The 20,654-nt window shown below is 43.4% G+C and overlaps 1 protein-coding gene across 4 annotated transcripts in view; it reads left to right on the top strand.

The window, feature by feature from the left end:
* Window positions 1–4,536: 4,536 nt before the first annotated feature.
* Window positions 4,537–20,654, top strand: part of LOC124039309 (harmonin-like) — a 46,190-nt gene continuing 30,072 nt past the window's right edge. For all 4 annotated transcript variants that reach the window (XM_046355274.1, XM_046355257.1, XM_046355266.1 and 1 more), the window contains exons 1-11: window positions 4,537–4,665; window positions 7,769–7,836; window positions 9,363–9,506; window positions 9,751–9,889; window positions 10,471–10,579; window positions 10,687–10,711; window positions 10,983–11,040; window positions 11,379–11,567; window positions 17,146–17,205; window positions 17,312–17,368; window positions 20,288–20,430. In XM_046355274.1, the coding sequence (XP_046211230.1) occupies window positions 4,630–4,665; window positions 7,769–7,836; window positions 9,363–9,506; window positions 9,751–9,889; window positions 10,471–10,579; window positions 10,687–10,711; window positions 10,983–11,040; window positions 11,379–11,567; window positions 17,146–17,205; window positions 17,312–17,368; window positions 20,288–20,430 (1,028 nt within the window). In that variant the 5' untranslated portion in view covers window positions 4,537–4,629. The remainder of the gene's footprint in view (window positions 4,666–7,768; window positions 7,837–9,362; window positions 9,507–9,750; window positions 9,890–10,470; window positions 10,580–10,686; window positions 10,712–10,982; window positions 11,041–11,378; window positions 11,568–17,145; window positions 17,206–17,311; window positions 17,369–20,287; window positions 20,431–20,654) is intronic.

Genomic DNA, 20,654 nt, shown 5'->3' with positions numbered 1-20,654 from the left:
TAGTAAAGCACCTGGCTCCCTGCAGAATCTCGAAGGCTGATGACATAAGGGGAAGCGGATAACGATTCTTAACCGTTATGTCATTCAGCCCTCGATAATCCACGCAGGGGCGCAGAGTACCGTCCTTCTTCTTAACAAAAAGAACCCCGCCCCGGCCGGAGAGGAAGAAGGCACTATGGTACCGGCGTCAAGAGACACAGACAAATAATCCTCGAGAGCCTTACGTTCGGGAGCCGACAGAGAGTATAGTCTACCCCGAGGAGGAGTGGTCCCCGGAAGGAGATCAATACTACAATCATACGACCGGTGAGGAGGAAGGGAGTTGGCTCGGGACCGACTGAAGACCGTGCGCAGATCATGATATTCCTCCGGCACTCCTGTCAAATCGCCAGGTTCCTCCTGAGAAGTAGGGACAGAAGAAACGGGAGGGATGGCAGACATTAAACACTTCACATGACAAGAAACGTTCCAGGATAGGATAGAATTACTAGACCAATTAATAGAAGGATTATGACATACTAGCCAGGGATGACCCAAAACAACAGGTGTAAACGGTGAACGAAAAATCAAAAAAGAAATAGTCTCACTGTGGTTACCAGATACTGTGAGGGTTAAAGGTAGTGTCTCAAATCTGATACTGGGAAGATGACTACCATCTAAGGCGAACATGGGCGTAGGCTTCTCTAACTCTCTGAAAGGAATGTCATGTTTCCGAACCCATGCTTCGTCCATGAAACAACCCTCAGCCCCAGAGTCTATCAAGGCACTACATGTAGCACCCGAACCGGTCCAGCGTAGATGGACCGACAAAGTAGTACAGGATCTTGATGGAGAGACTTGAGTAGTTGCGCTCACCTGTAGCCCTCCGCTTACAGATGAGCTCTGGCTTTTACTGGACATGAATTAACAAAATGTCCAGCAACTCCGCAATAGAGGCACAGGCGGTTGGTGATCCTCCGTTCCCTCTCCTTAGTCGAGATGCGAATCCCTCCCAGCTGCATGGGCTCAGACTCTGAGCCAGAGGAGGGAGATGGTTGCGATGCGGAGCAGGGAAACACCGTTGATGCGAGCTCTCTTCCACGAGCCCGGTGACGAAGATCTACCCGTCGTTCTATGCGGATGGCGAGAGCAATCAAAGAGTCCACATCTGAAGGAACCTCCCGGGAGAGAATCTCATCCTTAACCACTGCGTGGAGTCCCTCCAGAAAACGAGCGAGCAGCGCCGGCTCGTTCCACTCACTAGAGGCAGCAAGAGTGCGAAACTCAATAGAATAATCCGTTATGGACCGTTCACCTTGGCATAAGGAAGCCAGGGCCCTAGAAGCCTCCCTACCAAAAACTGAACGGTCAAAAACCCGAATCATCTCCTCTTTAAAGTTCTGGAACTTGTTAGAGCAATCAGCCCTTGCCTCCCAGATAGCTGTGCCCCATTCTCGAGCCCGGCCAGTAAGGAGTGAAATGACGTAAGCAACCCGAGCTCTCTCTCTAGAGTATGTGTTGGGTTGGAGAGAGAACACAATCTCACACTGCGTGAGAAAGGAGCGGCACTCAGTGGGCTGCCCGGAGTAGCAAGGTGGGTTATTAACCCTAGGTTCTGGAGGCTCGGCAGGCCAGGAAGTAACAGGTGGCACGAGACGTAGACTCTGGAACTGTCCAGAGAGGTCGGAAACCTGAGCGGCCAGGTTCTCCACGGCATGGCGAGCAGCAGACAATTCCTGCTCGTGTCTGCCGAGCATGGCTCCTTGGATCTCGACGGCAGTGTAACGAGCGTCTGAAGTCGCTGGGTCCATTCCTTGGTCGGTTCCTTCTGTCATGCAGGTGAAAGAGGACCCAAAAGCGACTTGGCGAAAACAGAGTCTTTAATCCAGTAAAGTAAATACAAACAAAAAACACAACTTTCACTCGAAATGACGAGGACAAACTGGAGACTCGATCTTGAACAGCAGGTGAACAGCAGGTTGCCTCGGGAAGGCACTTGAACCAGACAGACTCAGACACCTGCTCACCACGCAGCATCTGAGGAAAACACGACACGACAGGGCGATACACAAACACAGCACGGTGAATTCTAGACAAGGAACCGACAGGACAGGAACGGAACACAAAGGAAGAAATAGGGACTCTAATCAGGGGAAAGGATCGGGAACAGGTGTGGGAAGACTAAATGATTGATTAGGGGAATAGGAACAGCTGGGAGCAGGAACGGAACGATAGAGAGAAGAGAGAGCGAGAGAGTGAGAGAGGGAGGGGGAGAGAGAGGGATAGAAAGAGGGAAAGAACCTAATAAGACCAGCAGAGGGAAACGAATAGAATGGGAAGCACAGGGACAAGACAAGATAATAAATGACAAAACATGACAGATAACAATAAAACCACTAGTTATTTCACAGCAACACACAATAGACAAATCAGTAGTAGAGAACAAGTGAGTCTAGGATGCATGTGCATGACCTATGCACAATGTTCAAGTTGTTCTGTTTGTATTTGATTAGACTATCAATGTAAAATGACATTAACGTCGTACACAACTTGTCTGCCAATGACCATACACACCCAGGTCTTCTTGGCCTAAAACATGACAAACTGATTTGTGAGACATGACCATGCTAGTCATTTATGAACATTTGAACATCTTGGCCATGTTCTGTTATAATCTCCACCCGGCACAGCCAGAAGAGGACTGGCCACCCCTCATAGCCTGGTTCCTCTCTAGGTTTCTTCCTAGGTTTTGGCCTTTCTAGGGAGTTTTACCTAGCCAACATGCTTCAACACCTGCATTGCTTGCTGTTTGGGGTTTTAGGCTGGGTTTCTGTTCAGCACTTTGAGATATCAGCTGATGTACGTAGGGCTATATAAATGAATTTGATTTGGATTTGGACATGAGTGGGACATACAGACTAACAAGAAACATGGAAAAATAGATACAACTGAGTGTTTATATTTATATGTAACAAAAATATAAACGTAAAGTGTAAAGTGTTGGTCCCATGTTTCATGAGCTGAAATAAAAGATCCCAGAAATGTTCAGCACAAAAAACGCATTTCTCTTAAATGTTCACACATTTGTTTACATCCCTGTTCGTGAGCATTTATCTTTTGCCAAGATAATCCATCCACATGATAGGTGTGGCATATCAAGAAGCTGATTAAACAGCATGATCATTACACAGGTGCACCTTGTGTTGGGGACAATAAAAGGCCACTCTAAAATGTTTTTTTTTTCTTCACGCAACACAATGCCACAGATATCTCAAGTTTTGAGGGAGAGTGCAATTTGCATGCTGACTGCAGGAATGTCCACTAGAGCTGTTGCCAGTAAATGTAATATTAATTTCTCTACCATAAGCCGACTCCAATGTCGTTTTATAGAATTTGGCAGTACGTCCAACCAGACTCACAACCGCAGACCAAGTGTACCCATGCCAGCCCAGGACCTCCACATCCGGCTTCTTCACATGCAGGACCGTCTGAGACCTGCCACCCGGGCAGCTGTTAAATCTGAGTATTTATGTCTGTAATAAAGCCCTTTTGGGGGGGATAAACTCATTCTGAATGGCTGGGCCTGGCTCCTCTGTGGGTGGGCCTCTGCCCTCTCAGACCAACCCATGGTTGCGCCCATGCCCATCCTTATATGAACTGTAAATCAGTAAACTTTTTGAAATTGTTAAATTTTGAGTTTATATTGTTGCTCTGTATATTTAGCTTTGCACAAGCTTTAGTTGTTTTCCCACCAACTAAATTATGAAGCTTCCTGAATTGTAAATACTGTATCCTGAAAACCGGAAACATCCGCCTTTCCCCAGCCCAGCAGTGCCTCAGCAATTGAATACCAGGAGCTATTCTCTGAATGGGGCCACTGCTGGGATCTACCACCACAGAGATAGATAGAGGACTCATCTATGATATAGTGTCTGTGACAACATGGGCAGTGCCAGTAAGGCTACAACCCATAGAGCCCTGCAGTGTGGGTGTCATAATACCCATAAAATCTAGAGGTCAAACAGGGAAATGGTTCCAATCTTTTTTTACCACCATTCATTTTTTTTTAGAAACACAAATAAGGGCCGTTTTGTAGAAACACTTTTGATAACAAAATTTCTCTCGGACAAGGTGACTTAACAATATATTTGTCTCTATTCCATGTAATCAGCATCAAAGTTCACAAAACTACAAATGACCTGACATTTTGATAACCATTTAAATTAAACAAATCATCAAGGCATTTCAAGTTCTTTATGATTGCCATATTAGCAGCTAATTAGCATTTAATTTATTTTTATTTTGGGGGGGGGGGGGATACAGACAAATATATTGACAAAAGTCACCTTGTCCTAGAGAGATTTACACGGTTATCAAAACGTCATGCCAGGGTATTATGACTCTTACTGTGGTACTCTATAGGAATCCCCACCCGGTCGACTACTTTGACTACTTTTAAATGGCGGAAGAATGTTGGAAGCACTCATTGGCGCTGCCCATGTTAAAACGGCTTTGGGCCACTAGAGGCCTCTATCATTCTTTATGTCTACCGCCCAGCGTTCACTGTCGGTAGCGCCACTGTCGAGAGGGTACTGTCGCTAACAGGAAGATAGTACATCGGTCGGTGTCAGCGTTATTCTTTTGTCGAAAATGGAACGAAAAGTAGCTCGAGAATTTAGGCACAAGGTAAGAACTTCATTTGTGTTTCATTTTGTTTTGGCTGTTATCAAAGTCCTATGATGTACTCTGAACCCTGTTGGGGGTAATGCTCTTGCACAGGTGCCTTTAGATGCGTTTATAATGTCTTCATAGGTGTAGAAAATGTTCATGTAGGACTAACATGTTTTGGCTGGGATTTTAATTGAATTGTTTCATCCTTTATTTCACAATTGTGAAATTAGACGGTTGTGTTATACAACTGTTATACAACAAGTGAATCCTCTGTAGTGTAGGATTAAAAAGTTGCCCCCTCTTGTGAGGATATTTAATTTAATATATTCCTTTTTAATACCACATGTGTGTATAATCTATACAATAACAATGTCGATTATAGGGAGAGTGTGTACAGGTAAACTAGGCTATTATCATGAGTACCTATGGCCTGTGTGTCAGCTTTCCTGATTGGTTATCCTGGTCATTTGTCAGGTGAACTGTGTGTATTGCAAAACGTTCACCTGGTGTTTCCAACATATTTTCGTCTGTTGGTCATTCTAGACCCAACACAAAGATACCGATGATGCATTTTGTATTTAGCCATACAATTGTTCACGGATACTCACGGTGACAGTATTCGGATAATTATGTAAAAAAAAAAAAAAAGAGAAGCTGTGTAAAGGCAACGTGATACGTTTGGGTTTTTTCCGTCCTCTGTAATGTGGACCCAGAGCCATCTGTCCTCTATGCTGTAGGCTCTCACTAGGTCGCTCCCCATTAGTTAATTTAGACCGTGTCAGGGATGTCCAGCCGAGCGGAAAAGGATGGGACGATTTACAGCAGCAATTAGAGACAGAGAGGGGACTGGCAGGCAGGAAGGCATGAGCAACAACAACAACACTTTTAGATAAGGCTCTAAAAAAGGGCTTTATAAATACATTTGATTGATTGACCACAGAACAGCATGCGTTTTTGGTCATGTTTGTGACAATGAATATGTGGTGACAATATGTCTTTGACAGGTGAATATAGGCTACTGTTAGATTGAAGTGGGCCCTTAACTTCTCTTCCAGTTTATTTGTTGTATGTGTCGTGTTCACCTCGGTGCCTTTGTTGCACGTTTTGAGAATAAGGGAGTTTCAGGGTTTAGAGAACACAATAGGTCTTCATATACTGTATAACATAAGCTGAGGTATCTGGCTGGCTCTTTATGACATTAGCTTCAACCGTTCCGGCTGCTAAAGTCTGCGCGTAGTCACCGTTGCTTACCCTGTCTCTTTATGTTGAGTCCGAGAGCTTTACCAAACCATAAATACACTGTCATACACCCAGGAACCTGCACGGTTGAGCTTGTGTGTAGTAATATGTGCCTAGGTGTCTGCGTGTGCGTGTTGTGTGTTGTGTGTATCTCTAAAGCCTTTTCTTTGTACACTCTTGGAAGTAAAAGCAGCCTCAAATAAACTTTTGGGATTGCCAGCTGTGAGGGTTAAATGTCATTCCTGTGCATAAGTTTGTACACAATATATATATTTTTAAATGCATATTACATATTGTAATATTAACATTGCTGATGACATTGTAGGAAAGTGGTAGCTCTTCCAACGTTAGGATTTGCATGGGCTCTTAAGGAACTCAGTTTTGAACCTTAACAATACGGGGGCCAGAAATAACTATCTGAAAGACACAACCCCAATCGTCTTATCTGACCCGCTGGGCCAAAAATAACTATATTGCAAGCCAGGGCCCTACTAAGCCACGCCCCCGGTCATCTTATCTGACCGCCTGGGTCATTTCTTAATAACCCAGCATCGATAATCCAGCATCAACAACCAACGTGTTTCTTTTTTTTTATTTAAGAAAACCACCTGACTAAGTGACCCAATGCCTGCTACCCAGCAGTTGGGCCATCCAAACATCCAGGCATTTTTAAGAGTGTAGGCCAGGTTGAAGATACTGTAGGTAACTAGCGAACTAAGCCAACACTTAATAATTATCATCATAAACAAATGTCATTACCATCAAAAATAAACATTATTATTAAAACAAACAGGACCACTTTGGAAACAAGGGTTTTAATGAATCATTTTAAGTGATATCCTCTGGGTCCACATTGTACATTTAGTTGTTTATGTCTTTTACCCCAAAATACATTCAATTCAATTCAATATAGTCATATAATATAATGTGCTTGACAGCCAATGTTGTATTATTCAACATTGATATTAAAATAGTACTGATATAGGAATGGGTAATGTTTTACCAGTTGCTGGCCATCCCATAAAGCCATTGCCAAAAACCACATATTTTCATCTTCTTCCGAGTTTGGCAGCGCAACAAATCCAACATCAGAATAAATTCAGAGTGCTCCGCACACTCTTGCGAGAGAGTTCCTCCAGGAAACATGAAAGGTTCCCCCATAACCCATCAACTAACCAAAGGTGCAAATATGAACCTATTGACTGCAATGGTTCCTTGAGTCACCCCTAATTGTAAGAAATGATGGTGGAGGACTGCTTGTCACAGGGATGTACTGTAAGGTGACACTGCTCACCTCACTATTCCAAACCGCCCTCCAACCTCCACCCCTCCTTATCGCTCCCTTACTCCCCCTCCCTAGTCCGGTGGCATGAGTGTGTGTACCAGCCCACAGTCCTAGTAAGGGGAAGGGATCTAGAAAACAGGAAAGCTACCTGGCCTTCTACCTCCAGCAACACACAATAGAGATGCTATTGATGCTAACGCTTTACAGGCACAGGCACACAAAACGCAGCACTGACAAACATATACACAGGTTGGTGCCCACACGCGCACACACACTGAGGCACTCACACACAGCCGGATCGACAACCTTCCTTAATGAAGGAGATGGGGTATATTAATGACTGGCCTAAGCGCTTCCTCAAAACCTTTCTGCAGCAGTTCAGTCGCTACAAGGTAAGATGCACACACTGCTGTGCGCACACACGCACACACACACACACAAGCCTAGGGCTAAAGGGAATGCCCCCTGTTGTGCTGAAAGGACCACAGTAGAGTGGGATGTGTCAGTGTAGAGCCCGCAGCCTTCCCTGGCAGCTGCTATCTTGTCTGTGATGATGAAGATGAGAGTGAGACTAAAGATGCCTTTGCTGTTTAGGTGGAGCTGCTCATTGACAATGAGGCTGAAAAGGATTACCTGTACGATGTCCTGCGGATGTATCACCAGTGAGTACCAGTGGTGTAAATTACTTAAGTAAAAATACTTTAAAGTACTACTTAAGTAGTTTTTTGGGGTGTCTGTACTTTGCTTTGCTATTTATATTTGTCACAACTTTTACTTCACTACATTCCTAAAAGAAAATGATGTACTTTTTACTCCATACATTTTCCCTGTCACCCAAAAGTACTCGTTACATTTTAAATGCTTAACAGGATAGAAAATGGTCCAATTCACACACTTATCATCCCTAATGCCTCTGATCTGGCAGACTCACTCAAAACAAATGCTTAGTTTGTAAATGATGTTGGAGTGTGCCCATGGCTATTCATACTTTTTTTTAAACTAAAAAAATTGTGCAGTCTGCTTAATATAAAATAATTAGAAATTATTCATACTTTTACTTGTGATACTTAAGTATATTTGAGAAATTCTATTTACTTTTGATACTTATGTATATTTTAAAACCAAAACACTTTTAGACTTTTACTCAAGTAGTATTTCACTGGTTGACTTTCACTTTTACTCGAGTCATTTTCTGTTAAGGTATCTTTATTTTTACTCAAGTATGACAATTGGGTACTTTTTCCACCACTGGTGAGTACCACCATCTCTGTTTGACTTTCACTCCAGTTTAGTGATAAATTATTGACCTATTCTTCTTTTTTTCAGGATGACCAATTTTCTGACAATTTAACTTCCCTCAACTGATTTGCTGATCCTTTATTTGGGGAAGTGGATTGTTAGTGTGTCTACCAGTACTTGAACAAAATGAAGATGGCCTTTTTTTCTGTCAATTCTACTTCAACAATGTGTGTGTGTGTGTGTGTGTGTGTGTGTGTGTGTGTGTGTGTGTGTGTGTGTGTGTGTGTGTGTGTGTGTGTGTGTGTGTGTGTGTGTGTGTGTGTGTGTGTGTGTGTGTGTGTGTGTGTGTGTGTGCGCGCGTGCGTGTGTGTGTGCGCGCGTGCGTGTGTGTGTGCGTGCATGCTTGTGTGTGTGTATACAGGTGTATGGTGGGAGATAGGATTTCATTCAGGACTATGACGATAATGTGGACTGAATGGAGGTGAAGGGGAATTAGCGGTGCTGGTTTCCATGCGCTCTTTGTATGGAGCCAGAGACCTGAGACCCCATTGGTTAGACCCATGATCAGTTTTCCGCCGGTGCTCCGCCAAGCCTGGCCAGCTATTCACTAAAGCCCTTTACTCGTTCATACACGAGTAAGGAGTGAAATGGCAAACGTTAATAATTCATAGTCATAGGTCATACGTTCCCATTGGAATTGGTAGGTTGATTGCACATTCTTGGAATCCTGGATGGCCCATAAGGCCATGGCGTTTATCATACCGTTCTGAACGAGTCATTCTGTGCGCTGCTTTGAGTCCCTTTGTCCTCATAATCACGTATGTCAACGATAGGAATGATAAAGAAAGGCATTCAAAACATCTCGCTCTCCCCTGAATGTCTGTGCAGTGTGTGCGTGCGTGCGCACGCGTGTTGAAGCTGTCCTTTGACCCTCTGCCCTCTCCCTCAGGTCCATGGAGCTGCCCGTGTTGGTGGGGGACCTGAAGCTGGTCATCAACGAGCCCAGCCGCCTGCCGCTGTTTGATGCCATCCGGCCCCTCATTCCCCTCAAACACCAGGTGGAGTACGACCTGCTCACCCCCAAGAGGTCACGGTGAGTGGAGGGGTCGCTGCCACCCACCAGGCCGGAGCCCATAGACTTTCAATAAGATGCACTTGTCTTATACCATGTAGTTACTCTCTTAGTACTTATAGGCAACGAGAATGTACACCAATTTGATAACACAGAACTGATAACCCCTTCCTCCACCTTTTACTGTCATCCTCCATCTAACCCCTTCTCCCTCTCCCCTCCTGTCTTCCCTTTCCTCCCCCCTCTCTCCATCCGGGTGGTGCAGTAAGCTGAAGGAGGTGCGTCTGGATCGTACTCATCCTGAGGGTCTGGGGCTGAGCGTGAGAGGGGGCCTGGAGTTCGGCTGTGGACTCTTCATCTCACAGATCGTCAAGGATGGACAGGCTGGAAACAGTGGCCTGCAGGTGTGTGGGTGTGTGTGTGTTTGTTTGCGTGCGTGTTTGTGTGTGCAGCACTTGTGCATGCATCGAATAAAGTCAACCCGAGGAACAAACCGTTTTGGTAAAAACACCCAGGAACTTTTTAAGTATCTTCCTGTCCTTCATCTCTTCCTGAAGCAATTTGCTCCTGAGTCACGACTCAGACTGATTGGATCTGCTTTTCCATCAGTCTGCTGTAGTTATTCCCCTCAACCGGCGTGACAAGATGTCACACACTTCCATTAGCTCAATAACCGGTGACACAAATTGACACACAGCTACAGCCGAGGTGACACAGCCATCCTGTCTTCGCATCTAGGAGAAAAAAAAAACACTTCTGAGACTCATCCTTACCCAGTGAGCACAAGACGTTGACTTATTTTCAACCCAAAATACGTATTTTCACTGTCATGTAGTACCAGTATGGAGGGTGGATGGGATGTGGTGAAATATCTAAAGAGAGGCAAACATACACTGAGAAACATAACACTCAGAAAAGGAGCCACACACTGTCACACTACATAAAAAGTGCGGGTCGTAACGTCTGACCTCCTTGTGACCTCCAGATGGGAGATGAGATTGTCCGCATCAATGGATACGCCATCTCTTCCTGTATCCACGAGGAAGTCATCAACCTCATCAAGACCAAGAAAATCGTGTCGCTCAAAGTCCGGCGTAAGTTAAACTAAATCCACCCAACCAATATACGCACTCACCCTCATGTCAAATACAAAAGTGAATATTCATAACTTACTTCAATTTTGATCCTTTTATTTGTGCAGAGGTTGGGATGATACCAGTGAAGAGGTAGGGCTGTTTCTCTCTTTGTTGGTATTGTATCTGACACCTTTCTGCTTTAGAAAAGACTGTGATCAAAATGAAACAAGAAATCCTGTCCTGGGCAAGGGGTATCCGGTGAGCACTGAGATGGTAGCTAGATTATTGATTGATGTATTTCCTGTGCCAGGTGTTGCTCACAAAATCTTACTCAAGGGATCTTCCTGATCAAATAAAGCTGAAATAAATACATGAATGAATATAGAATCGGATTTATCCCACGCTATCTGTTCCTCTGTAGTACCACAGCGGAGCCTCTGAAGTGGCAGTTCGTGGACCAATTTGTGTCTGATTCTGGGGTGAGAATGAGATAAATTTTTCTTTGAGATGAAATATTCTCTCATATTCTTTGAAGTGTAGCACCATATGGCCCTTCTTCATTCTCATTTTAGTAATTTAATAAACACTTGTCCAGAGTGACCTACCAATAAGGAGGCAGAAAAAGCAACACACTGTAATGCAACCACGGAATTGTACAATCTCTCTCTCTCTCTCTCTCTCTCTCTCTCTCTCTCTCTCTCTCTCTCTCTCTCTCTCTCTCTCTCTCTCTCTCTCTCTCTCTCTCTCTCTCTCTCTCTCTCTCTCTCTCTCTCTCTCTCTCTCTCTCTCTGTCTCTCTCTCTCTCTCTCTCGCTCAGGATAAGAAGAGCAGTGTGGCAGGCCTGGCATCCATGGGAGGGAAGGAGATCAAGGAGAAGAAGGTGTTCCTGAGCCTGGTGGGCACCAAGGGCATGGGTGTCAGCATCTCCAGTGGCCCCACACAGAAGCCTGGCATCTACATCAGTAACGTCAAATCTGGATCCCTCGCTGCTGAAGTAGGACTGCAGGTAAGAGTTTGGCCCTGTCTAGCGTACTGTAAACCACTTTGTAATGAACATGTAGAAATGTATCACGATGACAACCAGTCAACTTGTTGGGACCATACTTGCGAACATAAACCTTTTTTTAAATGGATTAAATGAATGTTTTTCCTCATCAATCTACACACAATAACCCATAATGACAAATCAAAAAAAGATTTTTCGAAAGCAAATATATTAAACATAAAAAACATAAATACCTTATTTACACAAGTATTCAGACCCTATACTCTGTGCATCTGTCTATGTAAGCTCCCACGGTTGACAGAATGTGCCATGTGCAATAACATCAACAATTTTCATTGGCCGATGCGCATTTTGAGACAGAGAAAAAGTTTAAACTGAAAAGTATGGACCCATAGTGTTTTGTCAAGATCAATGAGAAATCTTCACTCGATTGGAAACCTTTTTCTGAACCATGTCTCAATATTGTGTGAGTGTTTGTGTCAAGATTCCATCTACAGGGCCTTCAGAAAGTATTCATACCCCTTGACTTATTTCACATTTTGTTGTGTTACAGCCTGAATTCAAAATAGATTCAATTGAATTTCTTACCCATTTTATTCATTTATTTATTTAACCTTTATTTAACCAGGTTAGCCAGTTGAGAACAAGTTCTCATTTACAACTGCGACCTGGCCAAGATAAAGCAGTGCGACAAAAACAAAAACACAGAGTGTGTAACTCTGGGATAGACAAACAGTCAATAACACAATAGAAAAATCTAAGGCAATAAATAGGCCATAGTGGCAAAATAATTACAATTTAGCAATTAAACACTGGAGTGATAGATGTGCAGATGATGATGTGCAAGTAGAGATACTGGGGTGCAAAAAATAAAATAATAATAACAGTATTGGGATGAGGTAGTTGGGTGGGCTATTTACAGATGGGCTGTGTACAGGTGCAGTGATTGGTAAGCTGCTCTGACAGCTGGTGCTTAAATTTAGTGAGGGATATATGAGTCTCCAGCTTCAGTGATTTTTGCAATTCGTTCCAGTCATTGGCAGCAGAGAACTGGAAGGAAAGGCGGCCAAAGGAGGTGTTGGCCTTGTGGATGACCAGTGAAATATACCTGTTGGAGTGCGTGCTATGGGTGGATGCTGCTATGGTGACCAGTGAGCTGAGATAAGGCGGGACTTTACCTAGCAAAGACTTATAGATGACCTGGAGCCAGTGGGTTTGGCGACGAATATGTAGCGGGGGCCAGCCAACGAGAGCATACAGGTTGCAGTAATGGGTAGTATATGGAGCTTTAGTGACAAAACGGATGGCACTGTGATAGACTACATCCAATTTGCTGAGTAGAGTGTCGGAGGCGATTTTGTAAATGACATCGCCGAAGTCAAGGATTGGTAGGATAGTCAGTTTTACGAGGGTATGTTTGGCGGCATGAGTGAAGGATGCTTTGTTGCGAAATAGGAAGCCGATTCTAGATTTAATTTTGATTGGAGATGCTTAATATGAGACTGGAAGGAGAGTTTACAGTCTAACCAGACACCTAGGTATTTGTAGTTGTCCACATATTCAGAAGTCAGAAACGTCCAGAGTAGTGATGCTAGTCGGGCGGGCGGGTGCGAGCAGCAATCAGTTGAAGAGCATGCATTTATTTTTACTAGCGTTTAAGAGCAGTTGGAGGCCACGGAGGGAGTGTTGTATGGCATTGAAGCTCGACTGTAGGTTTGTTAACACAGTGTCCAAAGAAGGGCCAGATGTATACAGAATGGTGTCGTCTCCATAGAGGTGGATCAGAGAATCACCAGCAGCAAAGAGCAACATCATTGACATACACAGAGAAAAGAGTCGGCCCGAGAATTGAACCCTATGCCACCCCCATAGAGACTGCCAGAGGTCCGGACAACAGGCCCTCCGATTTGACACGCTGAACTCTGTCTGAGAAGTAGTTGGTGAACCAGGCGAGGCAGTCATTTGAGAAACCAAGGCTATTGAGTCTACCGATAAGAATGTGCTGATTGACAGATTCGAAAGCCTTGGCCAGGTCGATGAATACGGCTGCACAGTAATGTCTTTTATCGATGGCGGTTATGGGGGCAGGTTGCTGCGGGGGGTGCAGAGCTGTTGGCCGGGGTAGGGGTAGCCAGGTGGAAAGCATGGCCGGCCATAGAAAAGTGCTTATTGAAATTCTCGATTAATATCCTTCCAGGATACCCGGGCCAGGTCGATTATAAAGGTATTTTAGGGAGCGTTTGACAGTGATGAGGGGTGGTCGTTTGACCGCGGACCCATTATGGACGCAGGCAATGAGGCAGTGATCAGTGAGATCCTGGTTGAAGACAGCAGAGCTGTATTTGTGGAGCAAGTTGGTTAGGATGATATCTATGAGGGTTCCCATATTTACGGATTTAGCGTTGTACCTGGTATGTTCCTTGATCATTTGTGTGAGATTGAGGGCATCTAGTTTAGATTGTAGGATGGCCGAGGTGTTAAGCATATCTCAGTTTAGGTCACCTAACAGTACGAACTCTGAAGATAGATGGGGGTAATCAATTCACATATGGTGTCCAGGGCACAGTTGGGGGTTGAGGGGGGTCTACAACAAGTGGCAACATTTAGAGACTTATTTCTGGAAAGGTGGATTTTTAAAAGTAGAAGCTCGAAATGTTTGGTCACAGACCTGGATAGTACGACAGAGCTCTGCAGGCTATCTCTGCAGTAGATTGCAACTCCACCCCCTTTGGCAGTACTATCTTGACAGGAAATGTTGTTGTTGGGGATGGAGATTCCAGAATTTTTGGTGGCCTTCCTAAGCCAGGATTCAGACAAGGCTAAGACATCAGGGTTGGTGTAGTGTGCTAAAGCAGTGAATAAAACAAACTTACGGAGGAGGCTTCTGATGTTAACATGCATGAAAACCAAGCTTTTACGGTTACAGAGGTATCTACACACAGTACCCCATAATGTTAAAGTGAAAATATGTTTAAACATTTTTGCTAATTTATTGAAAATGAAATACAGAAATCTCTCATTTACATAAGTATTCACACCCCTCAGTCAATACTTTGTAGAAACACATTTGGCGGCGATTACAGCTTTGAGCCATCTTGGGTATGTCTGTATCAGCTTTGCACATCTGGAATTGGGGATTTTTGTCCATTCTTCCTTGTAGATTCAAGCACTGATAAATTAGATGGGCAGTGGCGGTGAACAACAATCTTCAAGTCTTTCCACAGATTTTCAATGGGATTCAAGTCTGGGCTTTGGCTGGGCCACTCAAGGACTTTCACATACTTGTTCTGAAGCCATTCCAGCATTGCTTCGGCTGTATGCTTGGGGTCATTGTCTTGCTGGAATATAAATCTTTCGCCCCAGTCTCATGAAAGATCTGCCTGTATTTTAGCTCAAATCATTGTTCCTTTTATCCTTTCCAGCCTCCCAGTCCCTGCTGCTGAAAAGCATCCCCATAGTATGATGCTGCCACCACCATGCTTCATGGTAGGGATGGTGTTAGACGGGTGATGAGCTGTGTCTAGTTTTCTCCAGGCATAATGCTTTGCATTCAGGCCAAAGAGTACAATTTTTTCCATATGCTCTCAAAGTCTTTTTGCAAACTCCAGGCATGCTGTCATGTGCCTTTTTCTCAGGAGTGGCTTCCGTTTCACCACTCTCCCATAAAGCCCAGATTGGTGAAGTGCTGTAGAGACTGTTGTAGTTCTGTCAGGTTCTCCCATCTCAGCCAAGGAACTCTGCAGTTCTGTCAGATTGGTCATTGTGTTCTTGGTCACTACCTTGACCAAGGCCCTTTTTGGCCAGTTGCTCAGTTTGGTTGGACGGCCAGCTCTAGGCAGAGTCTGGGTAGTTCCATATTTTTTTCATTTTCCCACTGTGTTCCTGGAAACATTCAACACTCTATAAATACTTGTATAGCCTTCCTCAGATATATGCCTCAGATATATGCCTCATATATATGCCTCAGATATATGCCTCATATATGCCTCAGATATATGCCTCAGATATATGCCTCATATATGCCTCATCACAGTTCTATCTCAGAGATCTATGTACAGTTGGACTTCATGGTATAGTTTCTGCTCTGACATGCACATGTCAACTGTGGGACTTTATATACTAAACACAGGCGTGTTTCGTTCTAAATCATGTCCAAACAATTGAATTGGCCCCAGGTGGACTCCAATCAAGTTGTAGTGACATCTCAAGGATTTCCAATGGAAATTGTATGCACCTTAATTTGGAGTATCATAGCAAAGGGGTGTGAATACTTATTTGTATAAAATATTTCTTTAGTTCGTTTTCAATAAATTTGCAAAAATGTCTAAACATGTTTTCACTTTGTCATTATGGGGTATTGTGTGTAGATGGGTGAGAAAACATGTATTTAATGAACTTTTTATGGATAAACGTGCCGTCAATGGGGCAGTTGTAAATCGTGCAGCACAATCGCAGATTTTAGAGAAACAACTCATTTCTGTACATAAAAGTGTCTTATATCGGTTGAAAGCTTAAATTCATGTTAATATAACCAGACTGTCCAATTTACAGTAGCTATTACTGAGAAAAAAATGCCATGCTATTGTTTGAGGAGAGCTCCTAACAGCAAAACACTTTTTTTTCACCGCGGTAGGTTTGATAAATTCACCTCTGAAGGTGAAATGTGTACTTACATTCTGAAATCCTGTTCTAATTTATCATCCAAAGGGTCCCAGAGATGAAGTGTCGTTTTGTTAGATAAAATCCTTTTTCATATCCCAAAAATGTCCATATAGCATGCACAATCAATTTTGTATTTCCATTCGTTCAATTAGCAAAGAAAGGAATCTGTGAAAATCTAACCCTAAATGATGTTTCAACCAGTCAAATTACATTCAAATGTATTCCTCAGAGATCCTATAACGTAACCAGACTTCACTATATCATTAGGAGTGTAGTATATCCTATAAGACACCAAATTTGGTCACTAATACTGGAAAAGCTAAATCAAAGTCCAAGTATACAGATTTGATGATATTTTTTGCAGAATTGTTTTATGTAAATGTAAATGTATCCCTCACGATTTGCCCAAATGTACCTGGGTGACTTCACACTAAATATCATGTAGCTTGCTCAAACTTCAAGTTATCAGTCTGAAACTTTGCACATACACTGCTGGCCTCTTGTGGACACCATCGGAATTACAACCAGAGTGATGGCTAGATTTGGGACCTTTCTGTTGCATTTCAAAGAAGGTGGTAGAAAATAAGTTGTTTATTTCTTTGTATTTTCTTCTATCAGATCTATTGTGCTATATTCTCCTACATTCAATGCACATTTCCACAAACTGCAAAGTGTTTCCTTTCAAATGATACCAAGAATATGCATATCCCCTGAGCTACAGGCAGTTAGATTTGGGCATGTCATTTTAGGCGAAAATTGAAAAAAGGAGGCTGTCCCTAAGAGGTTATAATGAAGGCACTGTATTTGGGTCCTAGTATGCCACAATGTCCCAATGTGGAACCAAATAAAGTACTGAAATGTGTGTGTGTTTTAACATGGTTAGAATTGTGGATTGTATTGTGTTTTGTGTTGGTAGATTGGTGACCAGATCGTGGAGGTGAACGGGGTGGAATTCACCAATCTGGACCACAAAGAGGTAGGACACATGAAATGCAGACAAAGGTTTGATACATCCAGAAAACTGTTTTGCTTGGTAAATAATGAATTTGCTTTGGAAAGTTTTGTTTTTATTGCGTCTGCAGGCTGTAAGAGTTCTGAAGAGTAGCAGGAGTCTAACCATCACAGTTCTCACCGGCGCAGTAAGTACACCGCCAGGGCCTCCCCCACCCCCAAAACATTTTAGTGGCCCCCTGCTTGACATCGGAGAGAAAAAATGTAAGTACACTTCCTGCAATTCTGCACGTTTTGCCATGGGGCTTAGAGAAAATGTCGCAGTTTTGAAGCAAGTTTGCTGCAATTATACACATTTTGCCATGGAGCGGAGAGAAGATTTAGCCATTTTAGAACTATTTGCATGCAACTCGACTCATTTTGCCATAGGGCAGAGATACAGTTTTGCACGTGTCCTGCATGCTCAGTCTGTAATCTGACCGTGATTACTACAAGTTTTTATAGCTGGCTAGACTGATTTACCAATATAAAAATGTTTTACTGACATAGGCTAAATGAGTGACTTTCAGGGACTGACATAACAAAAGAAAACCTGCTGATGCCCAAACACATTTCGAAACTGCACCTTGTGTGTTCTACTACTCTAACTCTCAACACTAAATTGAGACTCCAACTAAATTTTGGGGGGTTCAGGGGACCCCTAGCGGCCGCGGGACCCTAAGAGGTTGCTTATGTCACTTATGCCTAGGGCCGGCTCTATGAATAGTGCTTCCTTAACATTTACCCAATTTATCTGCAGCCGAGTCTTACTTGATTGATTACTTTTACAGGCTGACTAGACTCTGCCATCGCGAGCATGTTGATTTTGTCCATTCATCCCAGACGCGATCAGGACACGCAGGTTGAAATATCAAAACGAACTATGAACCAACTATATTCATTTGGGGAGAGGTCGAAACACATGAAACATTCATGACCATTACCTAGCTTGCTGTTGCTAGCTATTTTGTCCTGGAATATAAACATTGGGTTGTTATTTTACCTGAAATGTACAAGGTCCTTTTTTTCTGTATCTTCGTAGAATTTTGACTCATTTTGAGTCACAAAATCATGTGTTCTCTAGCCCGACAATTATTCCATAGATAAAAGTGGAAACCTAGTTCGTTTCCAGTGATCTCTCCTCCTTCGGTCTTGTTCTTCTTCATGGAGGTTGGCAACCAACTTTAAGGTGCATTACCTCCACCAACTGGACTGGAGATGGGAGGGGCGGGACTTGCAGCGAGTCAAGCATACAAAATAGAACCAAGTTCTACTTTAGCACCTGGCTACGCAGATGCTCGTTGGCACCCTCGAGCAGTTTGGATTGAATGATTGAATAACATGTATGTGTACATTATTTTGCAACGTGAGCGGTGTGTTCAGCATGTTAGTTCCTACTGGAGTCTCTCATACCCCTAGCAGTTTTGACAATTTTGGAAAATGTGAATGACTTTGATAAAAATCTATCTTTTATCCAAGTTTACCCTAGAGCCAAGTAAGCTTTATACCTGCACCACAGTTTACACAGGTAATGCAGTAGACAACAACATCTGCATCAGTGGAGGCTGCTGCGGGGAGGACGGCTCATAATAATGGCTGGAACGGAGCAAATGGAATGGCATCAGACACGTGGAAACCGCGTGTTTGATGTATTTGATACCGTTCCACTCATTCCGCTCCAGCCATTACCACGAGCCCCTCCTCCCCAATTAAGGTGCCACCAACCTCCTGTGATCTGCATTATATCCACCTACAGAGTAGGATAATGTGTGTGTCTTTCTTTCGAACATGTTACATTTACATTTAAAGTCTGCTTCTGGAGGAGAACATGACTCATTTCGGAAAGTCATTTACCAAGGTGGTTGTCATCAGGCCTCAGTTACAGGGCTGTGTTCTTGCGACACGGCGTCTCCTCTCATTTACTGCTAGCAGAGGAGGTACCGTTCAATTGAGAATTGTTCCTGTGTAAATGTTCTGTTGCTTTGTGTGCAAACAAGTGCGGAGTGCCTCTTATTGATTCGTCCTTATACTTGAGCGAGTTACATACAGTTAACTGCCAAAATAAAGGAAATGCTTGAGTTAAAGAGGGATACAAAGTCTTGAAAGCAGGTGCAGGTAAATTACACTCGTGGGAATGGGCCTATGTGGTTAGGGCTAAATTGAAATGTTTCTTACAGAAGAGATATGAAAGGCATAACCATGCTAGTAATTGAAAGGGAACAGTTTAGAGATTATGGGAATATAAGGATTTGTTCTTAAATCAGAATTTGTGCTTAACTGACTTGCCTAGTTAAATAATGGTAAAAAATAAATACAAATACAAATAAACAATGATTAGACCAAAGGTCTAGTCACACAACAGTTTATTTATTTATTTTACGAGGCATGTCAGTTAAGAACAAATGCTTATTTACAATGACGGCCTAGAAACAGTGGGTTAACTGCCTTGTTCAGGGGCAGAACGACAGATTTGTACCTTGTCAGGTCCGGGATTGAATCTAGCAACCTTTCAGTTACTGGCCCAACGCTCTAACCACTAGGCTACCTGACGCCTCAAATAAGACTGAATCTTGGTTTGTATAGAACGCAGTCACGAGTGCATTCAGGTGCGTGTGCTGCAGCACATTTTTCTTTCTCTCAATCGACAAACATTGTTCAGAACAACCCAGGGTGTGATGTCATGTCATCTTGTAACTAACTGTACATCAAACATAGTGACACGGTTTATGGCATCAGTTTTATGATATGGCTTGTATGACATCAACGCTGTATTTGTTATAATCCTCAAACGTCTCATCTTTCAAAATACAGTCCTCTTAATTCACAGACAAAAAGTGCCCAATCAGCGGGAGGGATGGGGGGGGGAGGGGCAACTTGTTGTCGCACGAGTTGCTCCAGTTCAGAACAGGCTGTCAGCCGTATCAAATGTTTGGATGTCCAACCCCAGAGGCATACATTATATATACAATGTTTGGTAATCGATAGGAGGTTTTTAATTCTAAGGCACACCGAATGTTTAAAAATTGAGATATTTGAATCCTCTGACCCCCCCCCCCCCCACCCCACAGGGCAGTGAGTTGTTTATGACAGACGAGGAGCGTCTGGCGGTGGAGGCTCGCAGGGAGCTGGACAGACGAGAGTTGATGCACCAGAAAAGGGTTGCCCTGGAGACTAACAAGATGGTCAAGGAGCAGCAGGAGAAAGAGAGGCAGTGAGTGGATATCAGTGGACTGATTGATTGGTTGATTGGTTTTGAGATTTAAACCCCAATTTAAACCACATCATTGGATGTATGGCGTTTAAAATCATCAAGGGCAACTCAAAGAAGTGGTCAAACATATTTTCCAGTGTGGCTGGGGCTTTATCAGAATAGATAAGGCCCTTTGGAGGGAAAACGATTGTACTGAACTATTGTACGGAATAGGCAGCCCAAAT

Source organism: Oncorhynchus gorbuscha, linkage group LG01 (genome assembly GCF_021184085.1).
Source record: "Oncorhynchus gorbuscha isolate QuinsamMale2020 ecotype Even-year linkage group LG01, OgorEven_v1.0, whole genome shotgun sequence".
Lineage (NCBI taxonomy): Eukaryota > Metazoa > Chordata > Actinopteri > Salmoniformes > Salmonidae > Oncorhynchus > Oncorhynchus gorbuscha.
The sequence above is the reverse complement of the archived record's forward strand: the minus strand, read 5'-3'. Positions and strand labels throughout refer to the sequence as shown.